Source organism: Gymnoscopelus braueri (genome assembly GCF_963280865.1).
Source record: "Gymnoscopelus braueri genome assembly, chromosome: 12".
NCBI classification, from domain to species: Eukaryota; Metazoa; Chordata; class Actinopteri; order Myctophiformes; family Myctophidae; genus Gymnoscopelus; species Gymnoscopelus braueri.
This window is the reverse complement of record NC_137614.1, coordinates 33,769,157-33,787,736: the sequence shown is the minus strand read 5'-3', so window position 1 is coordinate 33,787,736 and position 18,580 is coordinate 33,769,157. Positions and strand designations below refer to the sequence as shown.

General features: G+C 40.1%; 1 protein-coding gene across 1 annotated transcript in view; it reads right to left on the bottom strand.

Moving 5' to 3' along the window:
* Nucleotides 1-1,664: 1,664 nt before the first annotated feature.
* Nucleotides 1,665-18,580, bottom strand: part of LOC308097757 (guanine nucleotide-binding protein G(I)/G(S)/G(T) subunit beta-1-like) — a 40,025-nt gene continuing 23,109 nt past the window's right edge. The window contains exons 2-11 of the mRNA XM_080445771.1: nucleotides 17,396-17,503; nucleotides 15,076-15,114; nucleotides 14,328-14,434; nucleotides 11,084-11,147; nucleotides 10,631-10,793; nucleotides 10,078-10,144; nucleotides 9,045-9,246; nucleotides 8,606-8,822; nucleotides 4,848-4,964; nucleotides 1,665-3,842 (exon numbers count right to left, since the gene is read on the bottom strand). Of these exons, the coding sequence (XP_080301897.1) occupies nucleotides 4,858-4,964; nucleotides 8,606-8,822; nucleotides 9,045-9,246; nucleotides 10,078-10,144; nucleotides 10,631-10,793; nucleotides 11,084-11,147; nucleotides 14,328-14,434; nucleotides 15,076-15,114; nucleotides 17,396-17,452 (1,023 nt within the window). The 5' untranslated portion in view covers nucleotides 17,453-17,503 and the 3' untranslated portion in view covers nucleotides 1,665-3,842; nucleotides 4,848-4,857. The remainder of the gene's footprint in view (nucleotides 3,843-4,847; nucleotides 4,965-8,605; nucleotides 8,823-9,044; nucleotides 9,247-10,077; nucleotides 10,145-10,630; nucleotides 10,794-11,083; nucleotides 11,148-14,327; nucleotides 14,435-15,075; nucleotides 15,115-17,395; nucleotides 17,504-18,580) is intronic.

The window sequence follows — 18,580 nt, the reverse complement described above, 5'->3', positions numbered from 1 at the left end:
ATCTCTTTTATTTTTTATGATTCACACAGTTGTATTCAAAGTGTTATGATTGTGTGTGTGAATGTGTGTGTGTGTGTGTGTGTGTGTGTGTGTGTGTGTGTGTGTGTGTGTGAGAATTTCAGAATATTTATATTAAAATCAATCAATGACAATGCTATTTATTTGCATGAATAACCTCAGACCAGGCTATGGAGTGTAAGTAGCCAATTGGCCCCAAATTGGCATATGAGATCTACTAATCTTGTCAATTCATTCCTGTCCCTCCAGCTGCAACTATACTGAAACATTATTCTAGGCGTGTAAAGAAAGTCTATTTTTCAGCCAATATCTTGGTTATTCCAACATTGCTCTTGCGATTGCAGATAGTTGTTCTTATTGAGGTTTCTAAAGACTGCAACAAGCAAGGCGTAGTGAGAGAGTAACACACAGTCACCTGAGTCCGAGGCCATTGGGCCAAGTAGACACACACACACAAGGAACATAATGACTTGGCAAAGACGATGAAAAGGATAAAGTATTAAAATAAACTTTGTAAAAAGACTTTGAGAGGGGATTTAAATTGTAATTTGATGAGGCTGTATAGACGTCTGGTAATCAGGTCAGAAGTGTTACAGTAGCCAGGGTGTGTGCTAATAAAAGCATGAACAACTTTCTTCAGATCAGAAATGGCAATATTTAGCAGATGATAAAAATAAGGGTTATTAAGGTTATAGTAGTTGCTCAATTTTAATTAAATACATTTCACATCTGCTAGAACCCATTGAAACCTGGAACACATCTATGTCATTTTTTGATTTGAGCTCAAAAGCATTATTTTACACTTTGGCTATTCAAAAATCGCAGATATACAAGCTCAAAGCGCGGCACCGATTGCAGCGCTACGAGCTTGTAGATCTGCTATTTTTGAAAAATCGTGAAAATGTGTGCATTTTTAACTCAGATCTTTGCTTCTGGGGGTCCCTGGAACAAAACATTTTGAGATGGGGTCGGTGGCCAAATACATACATACATAATTTTGGGGGTCCTTGACATGAAAAAGTTTGAGCACCACTGATATAGAAACATACGTTTTTCAGAAAACTGTTGGGATTTAGAAGACATTTGTAGAATCGGCTTCAGGTCTTTGCTATCAAAATTCAATAGTTTACATTTACAGTTGTTGGCGTCCCAGTGGCAGAACGTTTCTTCTCAGCTTATTGGTGGCTGCCCGGTTAAATTCACTTCTCATTTGCGTGATTTACAAGATCATCAAAAAGTTGGGTTCGACTCACCTTACGCTGCGTAAAGGTCTGTCAAACCCAACCATTTGATGATCTCCCCGCCTGAACCTGTGTGTAGGAATGTGGCCGTTATCCACACAAACTGAGGAACGGCAAACAAACCCAACTCGCTCTGCGTACAATATGCACCATAGATCATCAATGGTGCCTACTGGGTGACTGAAAACGTGTGCTTTCTAGTGCACAAAAGTGCAATGTATATCAATGCTAAGACAAAGTCCAAACCTGTCTTTCTACCCAATGACGGAACAGAAACAAACTCTGATTTAACAGTGAATAAGAAATTGTTTATTTGACTTGAACGTAATTACAAGGAAATCAAACAGTGTTGCAACATTCTAACTTCAGTGGTAAACCCAGTGGAATGACACTCAACACAATAAGTCATCTCAAACTGCTTTTTATTACATCTTAAATAACAGTACATTTTAATATAGTTTCTATCTTGCATCCAGCTTTCGGTTGTACACTGACTGACTTTAAAATTAAATACAAAAGGTGAAAAGGGAAGAGTAGGGGTGCAGAGCTCTACAGTTATTTTATGGAGAAAGAGAAAAGGAAAAGGGAATTTAATTATGTTTTTTATGTTTTTTTATTTTTATTTGTTTTGCCAACTCCAGGCCTAACGCACAATTACAGCACATTGTTTTGTACAGAATGTCGCAGAGAAAAAACAGAATGGAAAAAAATGCCACTACTGCTAAAGAAAGAGCGTCTCTTGTTTACGAGAAGGGAACAACAGAAAATCCTGCCATTCAGATGCTGCAAGTTTTTTTTTTCCATTTTTTTTATTTATTAAAGGACAGAAAAAAAACCTGTTCGTTATAAAATGCTTTTTTTCTTCGTAAGTGGAATTTGTTTGCTACAGAAGGAATGAAAATTTGTTTGTTCCATTTGAGTTTGTGTATGCTCGTGTAAATGTATGCGTGTATGCTTGTATGTACGTGTATACATTTCATTTACATCTTAATTTGTGGAATCCCTCCCAAGTATGGACCAAGTAACCGTTTATGTAGCGGCGTTTGCTTCTCAAGTGCATAGCTTTGACATTTCAATTGAATCATGTATGCACAGAGTAGCCCCAAGAAAGGAAAAAGAGGGGGGGAAAAAAGAAGGAAAACCCGATATAAATACCATTGTAATGATATATTCAACAGGTTATTTTCTTAAAGAAAAACATCAAAGGACTTAATTCCATATGCACCTTTAAGCAATTCTACAGCATGCGATTCTAAGAGTTAACCCACCCATGGCAGACAACCAAAATCTTTTTTTCCGTTTTTAACTTAAAAGGTTTTTTCAATATCATTATTTTCAAACATTGATTTATACAACATGTCATTCACAGAGTAGTTAACTGCATTTCCAAGCACAGAATGGGCACCTCTGTTGAAAACAGAAACCTCCGGAATGAAACCCGGGGCATAAAGTGGAGGTACTCCCTACCCAACCAAAAAAAAGAAGAAAAAAAAAGAAGGAAAAAATGAAATAAAAACGAATTCATCACATCAACGGTCCCAACCATGGTCAACAGAGAAGAAATTAAAAAAAATTAAAGGAAATAAATGAAAGAAAATTAAAGAAATTATGACCTGATGGGTTAATCTTCATTTGATTATTCTAAATTGTCAGCAGACAAAAAAAGGTGAAAGAATGGTTAAAATGTCTTGTTTTTCGTTTTAAAAACGAGCATTCGTTATCATAAACAGCATGTGCTTGGTTAGTTAACTTTTTTCTTTAAACATTACTCTATATATGCAAAGTTAAAATTTTTGTGCAAACAAAGATTTGTGGACTAGACGGGGAAAAAACAAAACAAAAACAACCCAGAAAGAGTAAAAGGATTTGGGGGATTAAATGTACATAAGGGCCTGACCCCCAAATGTGGCTCAAGGACTCCCTGGTGAAGCTCAAAATTCTCTCCTCTTTTTTAGTCTCCAGTGGATAAAGCTGAATTTTGGAAAAAAACATGACTCGCCTTTTTCAAATGTCTAATTTGTTAATCTACCAACAGAATCTTAAAAAAATGTGTGGTAAAGTCTACGAGATATACAACAAAAGCTTTCCATCCCCATTTTTAAATGTGACTTCACTGATCTATTTCTCTGAGAAAAAATAAAGAAAAATAAAATACAAAAATAAAACATGTGGCCAAAAATCTATTGCGAGTTAGATCACTGACGTGTAAAATAACCTTCGCTCAAAACAGAGTACTTAAGGATGTGTGACACATTTTCATGGCGGTGGTGTGGGGCTGAGGGGAGAGGAGTGAGTGTTCATATATTTTTTTAAATTGACTACAATACCAGACGATGGTCCCAGGAGGAATGCTCTGTTCCATGTTCAAACCCACTGGATTCCTCTTTTTCTTAAGCTGAGTGAGTGACAATTGTGCTCTTTTAAATGACAAGGAGAGAAAAGAGAATTTTTGCCATTGGCAGGTTGTTGTTTTTTTTGGGGTTGGAGTCAGTATCGTGGGTGTTTTGAGGAGATTGGATATGCAATAAAAATCGAACGTTGTGATGTTGGAATGGTCTTCCACTCAAAGAATCTGAACGCCATCTGGAAAAAGAAAAAGAAACAGACAGACATTGGTAGGAGATCACTAAAACAAAAATGACCAGGGGAACTCATATTCAAGCAGGTGTTGCAAAAATCAAAGTAATCAGAAATGAAGATTCTATTCCCTGCAGTGGCGAAAGGGGTAAAGGCCAGTTTATATGTGAAATTAGTTGAAACTATGTTTTAGATGTTCTACATGACTGTTCAACAAAGTATTAATTAGCCTAAAGAAACCTCGACATATTCCAGTTCAATAAAAGAAAGTCTCCATGCTGTTGCAACCCTTTCATCCCCAGATGGCAGCACAATCCAAAACACAGGCTGGGCTCCATTTAGCAGCCCCGGCTTCACCATAGAGCAGCCCACTGCTTCTTCAACTCATCTAAGAAAGGCTGGCCAATATATATAAGGATTCTGCCCGACAGCAACGATAAGTAACAACTTATCTTAGCTGTCGGACAGAACCCTTGTATCTCTTTTTTTGTAAATTAAAATACCCTACAAGAGTGTCAAAAAGAGTGAAACATTTGTTGTGGAAAGTGGTTAAGTGCTTTTAAAAAAAATAATTATTGAACCAATGTCATGTATTAACAAGAGCTTGTGACGAAATAATAACTACATTGGATCCATTGGAACACAGGTTCTTTTTTCTATTTCCTGAAAAGTAACAGTTTTGGACATACAAGGTTTCCACCCGACAATGACAATATCTTCAATGAATGAAGGTTTCAAATGTTCTCTTTTTCAATATATCCATCAACTGTGTAGAATAATGCACCAAAATGCCTCTCCTGGTTTCTTTCCCCCTTAATCTCTGTTATTCAGAAGTCTGATTTATAAGCATATAAAAATACATAAATCATGGATGTACGTTGTTAATTAAGGGAGTTTGAAAAATGCTGGTGATACAGAGAGATTGAATATCAATTATTACTGTACTTTTTAAGTCGTAGTGATTGATGGGTGGGTGAAAAGTTTGTGTGAGGAATGCAGAGTGGCGCTTACCTTCAGACTCTTAGTTCCAGATCTTGAGGAAGCTGTCCCAGGACCCTGTTGCCACAGCCATGCCGTCATCGGTCACACCGCAGCAGCTCACACGGTTGTCATGCCCAGCCAGGACACCTGCAGAGAGAGAGAGAGAGAGAAAGAGAGAGAGCAGAAGCTGTCAGATACACTGTGAAGCCAGTTTGGCTTAACATTCTGGGCCACCACCCGCGCTCGTAACATATTTAACCCATTTAGACCAGGAAAGAATCTGTGTCATTTTTAGATTTCTTTGGCTATTTAATTATTTTTTTTGAATATTTGTGCAATTTTTCTTTCTCAAATCTTTGCTTCTGGGGTCTGGGGTCCAGACCATACATACTGTATGCATGGTATACATGCCGCTCCACCTCAGCAATCTATCTACCAGGGGTCTAGCACATTGTGAAATGGGGATAGACTCCCAAGCTCTGGCTCATACCGACAATAAGCCTCTCCGACCTATTTACTACTTACATACTGTATGCATGCTTAAACTACCATTAACTCTATAACTGCCAAAGACGTTTATAAACGTCTTTGAGAAATTAGCTGTTGCCTGCCAAAGACGTATAAAAACGTCTTGAAAAAAATAAAATAAAAAAAACTTTTCAAAAAATAAAAAAATCTAAAAAGATTCTTTAATTATTTAGTATTGACACCTTTTCGATATTCCAAACGAATAAGGAGATAACAATTTCCAAAGATTTGCTGCTCCATCCACTTCAATGTTAAAATTGAAACGGACAAACAATTCACAATGTTTTTTGGTTTGAAACCACTGGTTTTGAGCTATTTTCAAACATCAAACAACACATGACAACAAGGTCAAATTGACCTCGTTGACATTTGTGAAACCACACCTGAATCTCATCTGTGATTAGAAATTTTCTGGGGATCAATCATACTTGAGAAAAATATTTTGTGGCTATGCGAAAAGGTACCAAAATCGGTCAAAACCCTGGCAGAGGCTACAGACTGTTCTGAAAAAACTCTGGCAGGGTAAGAGTTAATAACTAAATCTGCAATTATGTCTAAATTATTGCCAAACATATATACATGTAGATATGGATTTTGTGTGACATTACTTTTTGAAGTACAGCAAAATGTCTGCTACTTCTACAGGCACGCTCAAGAACCACAACTTCTGGCAGACCTTGACCCAACTATAACATGTTACACAACTGTGTCCTTTACCGAAAGTGGCAGATCTACAAAAGTAATGGTGTACTATATTTATCGCCTAAATTTGTCCTCTGCATTTGACTCATCCTAACTACTTGGGCTGTGAGCAGCCACTGTGCAGCGCTCGCTCGGGGACTACTCCAGATGTAGTGCCAGTACCTTGGTCAAGGGCAGTCGCAGGAGTATTTACCTAATGCATGTCATTTGGTGTGGGGGGAGACCGGAGTACCCCAAAAAAAAAACAACGCAACCATGGGGAGAACTTGCACATTTCCACAGAGAAATACCACTCCTGCCAGGGATAGCACCTGGAACCTTCTAGCTGTGTGCGCTACCGCGCTGCCGTAACACATTGCAAGCTTGTAGACCTTCATTCAATAAAGTATAAATTAGGCTTAAGCCTATCCATACAGCCTGAATAGGCCTGTTCAGAATAAGGTCGACTCTGTGGGGTGGGACTTTTGCACATACCTAGAAGTACCACTATGCGGAACTCAACACTCCATCACCTAAAATAGGATCAATCAAAATGACAGGAGTGTAGTCACAGAGACTGTTGTCTTATGCTTGTATAATTATTTTATTATTATAATTATTTTTAATAACTTTGTTTTGCGGGATGGGATAAAAGACAAAAAGGCAATACTGTAGCTACACAGTAAAATGAACCCTACAGACTTTTCTGTGTAGCAATGATTCACCACCAGGGTGAGAAAAATATCATGCCAGCAATGGTTAATATCTTGTGTGTGCTTGTCAGCACTCAGCAGAGTTTGTTTTTAAATATTAATTTGTTTTTATTCAGCTAAATAGATAGGATGAAAGAATGAATGCATGACCTGGCGGTGGAAAAAAATTAAAAAAAATGATTTGAATGCAATTCCATGTAGTCAGTTTCAGTTCGTTTTACATTGTTCATTTTAGTGTTTGTTATTTATTTTAGTTTCAGTCAATTAAATTATTTCTTTCATTGACTGCATTTTTTTTTGTTTTAATCTTAGTTTTAGTTAACTCTAATAACCCTGGTCTGCAGATGGATCAGATACATCTGCAGATAATCTGATAATCTGGAAGCAGCCTGGCCTAGATGTGTCTCTCATCTGATCCACAACATACTATGCGGTCAATAGCTGTAAAGTATTCATGTCTTGGCAGGGGGCTCTTCCGCTCTTAGTGCAGGTGAGGCTGTGAGTGGGGGAGGCTGCAGCAGCGGTTCTACTGCACCTATTCTGCTCTCACAATTATACAGTAAAGGCATTTTCTTCCCATCTGCCTAAGAGAATAAATATATCGGATGCAAGTCAAAGCTTGATTTGTGTAACTCAATATGTCCTTTTTTAAAGCCGAAATATGAAAACAGAGACCACAGTTTTCAGCAGGAGGCAACCCTAGACTGGGCTAGCTGACACCACTGCTTTCTAGCGGGAAGAAAAAAACCTTCCTGCATGCTGCAATACAGCACCACACGTCAAAATACTGCATTCTAAATGCCCGCCCACTTTACTGTACATCTAGACCAGGGGGTTCCCAAACCTTTCCAATGCCAAGGATTCCCAAATAGCCATAGCCTCTGGCTTCAGCTCCCATATTGTAAAATGTCTCATAAAATAAAAAATATATATATAAAATAGCTGATCTACACACTCACAATGCATTGCAGCTTGCAGATCTGCAATTTTTTTGACAACTTTGAAAATACCCGATGTCATGACCAGAATATGGGCACCGGGTTGAAAGTGTTTGAACTTACACAATAATCTCTTTATACATGCATACATACAATATATACCGTAATGACATTTTTTCTTACTTTTTTCTCCTGTCCAATTGGCTTATACTTTGAAAACCTGCGTTTTAGACCGGTGGTTTAAAAACAAAAATGCCCAAGAGTAGACAAGTCAAAATTTCAAGGCACACTTTGTTTTATTTATTCGTTAAGCCAAATAAAAACGTTTATATTAATTGGATAATGGGTGTGCAAAAAGTAACTGTAACTGATATATACAAATTATAAAATCCATACCCCCCCCCAATTGTTTGGACCAGTATGCACAGTATTGCAATAGTAATTTGTGAGGTCGCAAAACCTCAAGGCACATAATTTGGGAAGCGGTCTTCCCAAATGGTGTGGTCTTGAGCATCATCTGCTCAAGACCACTGGTCTGCTCAAATATCACCTCCACTTCTAGACCAATTTGTACAGCTCCATAAATATTTGACATGACCAAGCTTAACCAAGTGCTATACACCACGCTTCACACTCTGGACGACTCCCTGGTCCTTACTAACCCTTCACTAAACCTAAACCAAGGTTTAGTGTAGTCACAGCAAAGTACATCCCACTGATCAACGGCCAGTTCTAAAACGACCAAATTACCAGGGGATAAAATGCTTCCGTTAAGACTAGGGAAGACCGCGTACCATAAAAACACCATTCCACTCAAATGACACCCCAGTTCATGGGGCCTGTGGGCTTGTAACACTCCTCCGGTATGTAAGCAAGTCCTTCTACGGTTAAAAACGCGTCCCCTCCCCCCCTGGACCGTGTGGCTCACCTGCACGGTCGGCCTTGAGGGTGTCCCAGACATTGCAGTTGAAGTCGTCGTATCCGGCCAACAGCAGGCGGCCGCTCTTGGAGAATGAGACTGAGGTGATGCCGCAGATGATGTTGTCGTGTGAGTAGACCATCATCTCCTGGTCGGCGCGCAGGTCATACAGCCGGCAGGTGGCGTCGTCCGAGCCCGTGCAAAAAGCGTTGCCGTTGGGGAAGAACTGGGGAAGAGATGTTGGGAGAGTTTAATCCTGATACTTCAAAATATCCATAATAGACAGAAGACACCATTTGAATTAAGTTTAGAAAAAACATCTCTGGACAAAAATTCATTGTCCAACACTACATCTCTAAACTTAATATCAATGTTGTGAATGATAATGCAATATGTATGTGTCTACACATGGTGAGTAGAAGCTAGTGACAAAAGTGTAAAGACTTACGCCGATGGCGTTGATGTCCGACTCATGGCCGGTGAAGGTCTGTCGGCACATTCCTTCTCTGACGTCCCACAGCTTGGCGGACGCGTCGCATGCTCCCGACACGAAGAGCCTGGTGTCAGGCGCCAGGGCCAGGCTCATGACATCACCGCTGTGGCCGGCAAATGTGGTCGTCTGCTGACCGGTCTCAATGTCCCACAGAGCACTGGGGGATTGGGACACCATCAGTGATATGGTTGAATGATAGTAACAGCTGTTACGGTCTTTTTTTCTAGAAGCTGTGGTCTTTCTCAGGAACGCAACTGCATAGAGCTGAATTAACTTCATCATACCCTGATGTAAGTGTTTAATTCACAATGTGAAATCAGAAAAGCATCAGAGAAGCATAAAAAAAAGTATACAATATTGCTTAAAAGTAGGTTGTGGAGAATGAACTAACTATATCACCACAGGCGAGTCCTGGCAGAGTAGACTACTTGGAAACATTACTATGACTTTTACTAATGGCTCCAACTGAAGCAGACACAACAGAAGATATGGGTGGCACCAAGAGGCTAACTACAAGCAAATGGCTCTCATCGGTTGTTAAGGTTAGTGTACAAAAGAAGGAGTACTTCGGTTTTTGCGAAAAGCCAAACCAAATAAGTGCATTTTTGGCTATACTCATTAAAGTTTAATATGGATTCCATCTTTATAATGGGTGGTTTCTGACTAATACGATAACCACTAATTGCTACAGGTTGCATTCAATGTCATAAAGCAGAGCATCCATTTTCAAAAGAAGCATACCTACATGAAAAACTTTTGCAAAAATTACAAGCTGATGCTAATAATGTATCACGTTTTTAAAACTGATTAAAACCTATACTGGTCTCATCATTTGAGCGCTTTGGGGGAAAAAAACATTATTTTTGCCAAAAGCACTCATCTTGCCAATGGAGACAAACTGTAGGAATTCACACAAACAAAGGTAGAAAAGTGAAGTGCCAGCAGCATGACCACCCTCAGCAGTGTGGGTGCAGTTCTCTCTACTCACCAGCTGGTGTCTCCAGAGCTGGTGACAATGTTGGCGTCATCCACAAAGCGACAGCAGGACAGGTAACCTGATGGCAATGAGTTGCAGACAGGTCACTTAAAACCATACTATATACATACACCAGCAGTTCCCAACCTTTTCTGGATCAGGGCCCACGTGAAAATCTTTAAAGCATTCATGGCCCACCCATCTGACCGGCCACAACCATTTTCAGAATATTTTTTATTTTAATGATGAATCAATCGATTGAGTGACGGCTTGGATCAATGGAACCAAGATAGTATATTTAATTCTTATTTATTGGAATGACAATGAAAATACTAACGTTATATCATATATTATTAAAATATTTGTTTTGCCATATATTTGGTGTCCCACTTGCAATACCCCTGCGGCCCACAAATTGGGAATCGCCGATACTGTACAGAGAAAATAGGGCTGTGGTTTATCTTTAAGGTCAAGGCTTAGGCTTCAGTTGAGAACAGCAAGGGAAACCTGGGAGTCGGATTGGAGCTTGCATGCGTTACGGTACATCTTAGCTGGGCCCGCTCACCTGAATGTCCGGCCAACTCGCGGCTGACGCGTACGTTGCCCTCGCGGGTCTTCAGGTTGTAGATGGAGCAGATGTTGTCCAGCCCTCCGCAAGCCACGTAGTTGCCGGAGGGTGCGTAGGCGCACGTCATTACCCAGGATGAGCGGAGGGGGATGGCATGAACCTGGAGGAATGGAGGGGTCAAATATTAAAATGGTACAAATCCTGAGTGTTAATTGAACAAAGACTTGGTCAGCGACAAAGATAGGACATGCAATGAGGGCCTAGAACTCTAGATAGAACATATATACAATATGCAATATTCAAATGCCTCATTACATTTTAGAGTACACTGTTAAGGGCTGTAGCCCACGAGACACTAAGATTGCTTGGCACATGATGCCTTAACTGGTTCTTAACGCTCAGAAAATACACCACAGCAACTCACACTTTCAGAATAATGGCCGTTCCTACCTTGTTTGTGGTGTAGCTGTCCCAAATAATGAGTTTGCCATCCTGGGAGGCACTGACCAAAAGCCTGAGACAAGAATGAGACAAAAACAAAAAGAATGAGACAAAAACAACAATGATTAAAGTAGTTGTCCGTTTCCTTCAAACAGCCGCCAATCCCGCCATCAGTCCAAAATGATGCACAAGCACAACCCTGTATCCTGTAGCTGCCACGTCAATTTTCCCCATCTTACTCTACCTGCCCACACATAGAACTTTGTGATATGCTTTTACAGAGGTGCACAGGCGCATTTCTTTACTTAACACATTGAGTGCCAAAAACGGTCCGGACCGTTTTTCATAATCCAAACGAGGAGTGCCACCGTTTTTGGAAAACTTATGACTTCAAAAGCCTGTATCTCGGCTCCTGTGTACTTTTTTTTTTACTATGTATTTTTGACAATTTTTGACTATTTTCAACTGGCTGCAACTATGGAACGGATTACCTAATGTTTTTTAAAAAAAATCCCCGATTGTACGAGACCCCTGTGTGTGTAATGAGGGGATCACCGTGAGGACGGTGATCACTGAAAATATTTTGTGACTACTTGAAAAAGGTTCAAAAATGGCTAAAAATCCAGGCACTGACTGTACCCTGTTTAAAAAAAAACCTGGCACTCAATGTGTTAACTCGCCCCATCTACTGTAATAGACAGAATATACTTGTAAAAAGGAGTGTTGCATTTTAAATCTCTAGTGTTGGATGCAGGGTGTGATGTAATTGGTGTTTTAACACAGACTGATTAACCCACTTAAGTCCTATTTCAAAAATAGCCGATCTACAAGTTCACAAGGCGTTGTGTTGTAGATTTTCAAAATAAATTGAAAATGTTTTGCCAAAATAGGGATGCCAGGTTCAAAGTGCACCATGACCAAAACACTGAGTAGACTACCTCAGTAGTGGTGGTGGGCCAGTACCCACTAGTACTGAGAGTCCAGTGTAAATTGAACCTTGTTGTCTTCAATAACCTGCAAGAACTCGTTTTTGCAGGTTATTTTTAGTACAGATGAAGGCTTCAGTTGTACAGATGCACCATGTTGTTGCATTTTATAGAGACCTCCCAGGTGCCTGTTCTCTTTGCTATCTGAGCGAATCAAACAGGAGTAACCACAGCGACGGGTCCCCCAACGTACAGAGGAGCAGGAGGAACAGCGCACACACACACACACACACACACACAGGGGTGGGGTGGCTCCAATCAGAGCCTACTGGGAGCATGCAAATCTTAACTACCAAGATAGAGAGCACAGCACACACACACGGCACCGCGCCACACCAGAGAATTAAAGCCTGGGACAAAATAGCACAATTCACATCTGAAGGAGCAATGCTGTGGTGAAACTGGAAATTCTGCAAACTCCTCTTTGGCTCTTTTCAGTTTGTGCTCTGTGTTGTTTTCAAGACCACCCCGCGGGATGCAGTTAGGAACAGGAAATATATGCCTTTTAGATTCTGTCACAAGAGAGCAAACGCATCACAGTATTACGTCATAAGCCCCAGACCTGATGTGCAAACAGAACCCGTTGTGCACGGGCTCAGTCTGAAGTGAGAGGCTCCTGAAACCATCCTCAGGCCAATGATGAGAGGAGCACTCTTGTGAGCACCAGTAGTCCTACTCCTAAGATGACAACTGTAAGTTAAACTGACACTCATCTTGTTTAGAAAAAGACAATTTGTTACGTGGCATATGGGTCAAAAATGTACTGATTTGGCTGCAATAGGCCTGACCTTTGTCCTAAATTCAAGCCCTATCTGTTGACCCCCCCAAAAAAAGAAAAGGGATTCGTTTGCCAAAGTTTTCCTTTGAACCACTGTCACGCTCCACTCTTTTTCTACCCGAGTAAGATGCTTAGCAGAGATTGCAACGCATTATCTGACTTTCCAAACACACTCCAATAACGTTGAAGAATTAATTCGCTCTCACCTTGCTAGATTAGCACAGCGATGGGGCTACATTTACTGATTGGAATTTTTTCATTTAAAACCTCTCTTTTGTTTACCTTACAACCACCTGAATATAGTCTTGACACTTTCAAAATAACTAAAAAGACTTGTGAACAAAGACTTAAGGGAGTAAAATAAACATTGCCTGCCAATATGAAGTATGTTAGCAGCTTTAAACCCTTATAAAGGTCAGTGTTAGTCTTGTAATTTAGCTTTGAGCCATACTTCTACACAGGAAAACCCTCATAGTTAGTTTAACAATGAGGATGAAGGATTTTAGTTTAAAAAAAGGTTAACTGTTGACGCATCTCCTTCTGTTGCATGTCAAGTCCATAGAGTACAGTAGGTGGTACCTAATGGTACTGATGTCAGCATTGGTCAGAGACGGCTATATGATGGCTATCTCTTGCCAGTAGGATATGTTTAATCTCATCTTGATTCTCTGCAAATTCAAGGAGAGTCACTAAGGGTACTAAAAATAGTAGCGAGGACATCTGGGCTGATACAGCATCATTCTTTCTGCCCTGCATTCTGGGTGGCTGCACCACGGCAGGTGGATCGATAAAAGACCCGAAGATGAACCCTGGCATCCCTTTTCTGGGGGGCACATTCGACTAAAACAGCAGACGCATTGTGAGCTTGTAGCTATTGTAGCTTGTAGCTATTTTCGGCAAAGACGTTTGGTGTAGAAGAAGGACAAAAACAGAGCACAAAGTATAGAGCCAACTCAGGACAAGTATTGAGGGTTTAAATGGTTATGGTCCCTTTAGAGAGACAGAAATCACAAACACTACAGGGGGAGAAATTAAGTTATCTAGGTCTATGCATTGCATCATGGTGAGCTCAGTGGTAAAGGTGAGGTTTGGAAAATGAGAGATGCTGCATACTGAGGTGACAAAGCAGTTTGCCAGGGGATTGGTTTGTGCCAACATGTTCTCTGTGGACGGCAGCACACCTGCGCTAGAGTAATTAGTTTGCTGGTTGCCACGGTGAGGGGTGTGCAAGACATTTGGGACAGTCCTCAAGGAAGAAAAAACAAAACACTCCCTTTTGAGTCATTTCTCTCACATGCATACCCCAGCCCTTATAACACAGTGCATAGACACACACAGAGGGCATGTGCTTTGCACACATTTGCATGTACCATCGCATCCACAATTTAAATATGTTTTACTCTGCTTTTTAAAGCCATTTCCTGGAGTTGGGCAGGAGAGCTGGGATTATTATTCAGTTAATGGACAGATTGTGCCTGAATGAAATTACCTTGAGTCAGTGCCCCAGTGCATGGCATAGATTTTTGCCAGATGCCCCCTCAGCGTCCGTCTAGTGCGCATCTGAATTCGGCCAACAGGGTCGACGTTAGCTGCGATCTGGAGACGTTGAGACAGACAAAATTACTTTGAGGCAACAATTTATATAAATCATAGACCTAGTGTAGGTCAGACCTCCTGTCCCAGTGGCCTTGACCTAGTGTAATGTAGCCCAGTCAAGTAGTTTTGCATGTTCAGAGTCACCCACAGAAACAAACATTTGTATTATTTTCTTTTATCCCTGTAGGAACCTAAAAAGCATTTTTTATTAAAAATGACATTTGTAGCATTTTTTGCCATTTTTAATCCTAACCCCGAAACCTAACTCCTAAATACCTAATCCTAACCTCAGTCTTTCACTTATTGTAACCTTGGCTCTAAAATCTTTCATAGCCATGAGAATGACTGTAGTGCCCCAGGAGACCAGAGCAATATCCCCACACGGTCAATTTTGACAGGTCTTAATATCTTGGTGGGGATTTTTGGTCCCCACATGGAGAGACAGACACACACACACACACGGCACCAATTGCATGCAAAGGATGCTACAGCATCCTTTGATATAATACAACTCTGAATCTGATTCACGCATCTCTAATTTATACAGTAAAACAACAACTTGAATTTAGATGAGGGTAAAATGGTATCGTTGCGATCTGTTCTGTCAAAATTGTTTAATAAATACGGTCCAGGCATCTTACCTGAGTGAGGGTAGCATCAGCGCATGCTTTCCTGGCATCCTGAAACACAGTGACACAATCACATCACTATCTGTATGAAAACGACGTTAGCACAGGGGTCATCGTAGCTAGGCCTGTCACAATTATTACATAATCGCCTAATCACACAATTATTTGGGTTAATCGCAATTATTTAGCATACCTGGTAATCATCATAATCGTTTCCATGTTAAAAACATGTCAGTGTCGTACATTTTCAAACATAAATGGAAATAGCAGATTCACAACGCATCGTGATGCGGCACGTCATATCTGCCCTGAGCTAGTTTCCAAACCTAAAAAGGCAAATGTGATTTTTCCTCCATTGTTCCAATGTTCAATGCCAAGAACAATTAAAATTTCATGACCGTGACAGCCCTAATCACAGCTGTCAGTTTGGACCTGGCACCATGGAACACCTAGCATGTACTGGGTTCCTCGTCCCATCTGAGTCAGCCTAGTTCCACATCCAGCAGGGAATGCATTTTAATCACTGATGACGATGAGGTTTCAGCCCTGTGCCTCCGAGGACGTCACTTTTTTCTGACCTCAAAATTAATTCTTAATTGCGATAAAACAATTAAAACTTGACAGGTGTAATTATGAGTTCACAAGGTATGAAGTCCCTTTTACATTTTACGTACACAGTAAAGCCCCCAGTGTCATTTATAATTGAGAGTGTAACCAAATGGACCCGGTTAGATTTTTGTACACTCGGTTTACTGTGCACCTTTACATGTGGATGTTAGCAACCAATTGTCATCAGATCAAGAGGCCTGTGATGGTGAGCCAAAGCTGTGAACATTACAATGCCAAGTCAATTTTGAAGTGCTGTCTAAAATTTGCACAAAAAAAAAAAAAAGGGGGGGTAAACTGCTGAACAAAACAAAATGAATAATGTGGATCTCGGGGTTCACATGGGAAAGGTGTGGCTCTAATGTGGATCTAGGACTCTATGTGGCCAGCCTGTGACATCAGTCATGTATCAGTTGTCTATGACATACAACACCAATTAACATGAACACTGCTAGCTTATCACCCACCAAGACACAGGAGCTTGTCTGACCTGACGCAAAGCCTCATCTCCCGAGCTGTGAAGCTGCAGTACCGTGACCACTGTTGGAACACTGCTGCTCCGCTGCTACCTTTGCTTATAGTGATATACATTATCCGTTTTACCCAGAAATGCTTTGCCTGCGCTCGTGGCAGTATGTAATATCTAAACAGGTTTTAGATGGTATATTGAGGGTGTAATATTTACTTCGTTTTTAATCGTTTGCCAGCGTGAAAAGAAATGCTGAACTGAAATCTAAACAAATTCAACACAGCCGACTAGCTGAGGCAATAAATGAAGATGCTCTGTGAAATGCCCGCCATCATGCAACAGAGGCCTCGCCTTACCGCAGAGCGTTCACAATCTGCTCTGGGTATATACACACAAAAGCAACCCAACAATACAGCCTGAAGATGGTCAGTGTCTCGCAGCGTATGGCGAGGTTGTCGATCAGCAGGTTAGTAATAACTTTCTCACAGCATAGCCAAGCTGTTGATTAGCAGGTTAATAACATAGTAGACATGTAAAAATGAAGGGGAAAAGTAGAAAGTTGCATTATTCCGTTAGGATTTATTTTATGTATAAATAAAATAAATGAAAAAAGTTAAAGTAAATACCTGCATCACCTAGCAACACGTCTTTATTGCCAGTCTTTTCCTAGCAATAAGTGTTTATTGCCAGGAATAGACTGGCAGAGCCTGGTTAAGATAAGTCATGCGGACATAGACAGCAAACATGAAGATATGTACAGTAGACCAGCCAATCAGGGTTTAAGCTAGAGTTTCTTTTCTCTTTCTACCCCTACCTCCTTCAATCATTTTCACTATCAGATATTCAACTGGAAGGAGCATATTTCTGAATACATCACTGGTCAATGAACAATAGTTTGTGTCATCATAGGGGGGCAGGCCACACGTTAACACTATACTCACTAAGGGCATTCAGTAACGCTACATAAAAAACATAAAAAATAAATATAAATGTATACCTTGTAATTCATAATTTTACTTGTGCAAAAACAATTTGCTTAATTTATGCACATCATGCTTAGATTAAGTTTCTGCATTACTATAGAACCCTTTAATGTGAGCTAAATCAATGTATGCATGCTTAGAACTCAATCATTTGTTCTTGCACTTAGTCATAAGTTTGCACACAAACTGACTTAGAAATATTACTACTACTTAGTCGCACCATGTACATCGATATGGGTAAAAGCAAGCATGAACAGAACAAAAGATGACTTACTCTGATCTGGTTCTTGAGTTGCTCGGCCTCCGTGCGTAGCTGGTCCAGTTCGCTCATTTTCCTCTCCTAATGGTGTGCTTCGCGCCGCCGCCTTGACTCTTTACTTATCTGGGGGAGAGAAGGAGAGAAGGATGAGCTCAACATGTACTGACCTCACACACAACTTATTGCAAATCTATTGGCAATGTGCAGTACACAGGCAAGTGGCCTACGAACCCTGGTAGAGAACACCATTCAAAACACGGCTGTTAATAGATTAACATGAGCGAACGTGCAGGTTTTATGCTTTATATAATGCCTGAGATTTCTGACTAGGCCTAGCTCTTGGACATTTGTTAGAACGTAATATAGCAAGCGTTCCAAATTGCAGGATTGTATGCCCGCAATTGTGCTCTGCAAAGCCAACACTTTCTAAAGAGCTCAAGACTTGTCCTTGCCAGCCTGAAATTTGGACTATGGAGGGCATGATTACTCGATTTGGATATCAGCATTCGAGTAATCACATTTCTTCTTCTTCGCAAAACTTAGTTATATATATTTTTTATTACGTTTTGGTGATAGCATGGCAGGCAATATGAGCCTTGACAGCAATATCATTTACATGGTTAGCATTCTCATACCGATTCTCAACACATCATTCATTGAACAGTTTAATACAACGTTTACAGCTATAGTCAGCTGACAGCATGAGCCTTTAGTGTAACCAGATTTGAGAAAAGCGAGTGGTGAGTAGCTTTTCCCCATTAAAAAAATATAGCATATATAGCCACGGTACAATATAGCATATATAGCCAAGGTACAAACGTAATGCGTTGAGAGTTTGTATATCGGCTATTTTCAGTATTTTTGTGCAATATTGTTGTACAATGAAGTATAAAATAGGGTTTAAGTGGTAAATCATAAATCAACTGATTTAGAAGATACAAAATTATTTCATGTCGATTCGCATATATATATGTATGTATAGCTATATTATAGATATACACACACACACACACACACACACACATACACACATACACACATACACACATACACACATACACACACATATACATATACACATACATATACATATACATATACATATACATATACATATACATATACATATATATATACATACACACTATGTGACTATGTAAATTACTTAAAATGCCCATGCAACTGCATCCATAGCAAAAA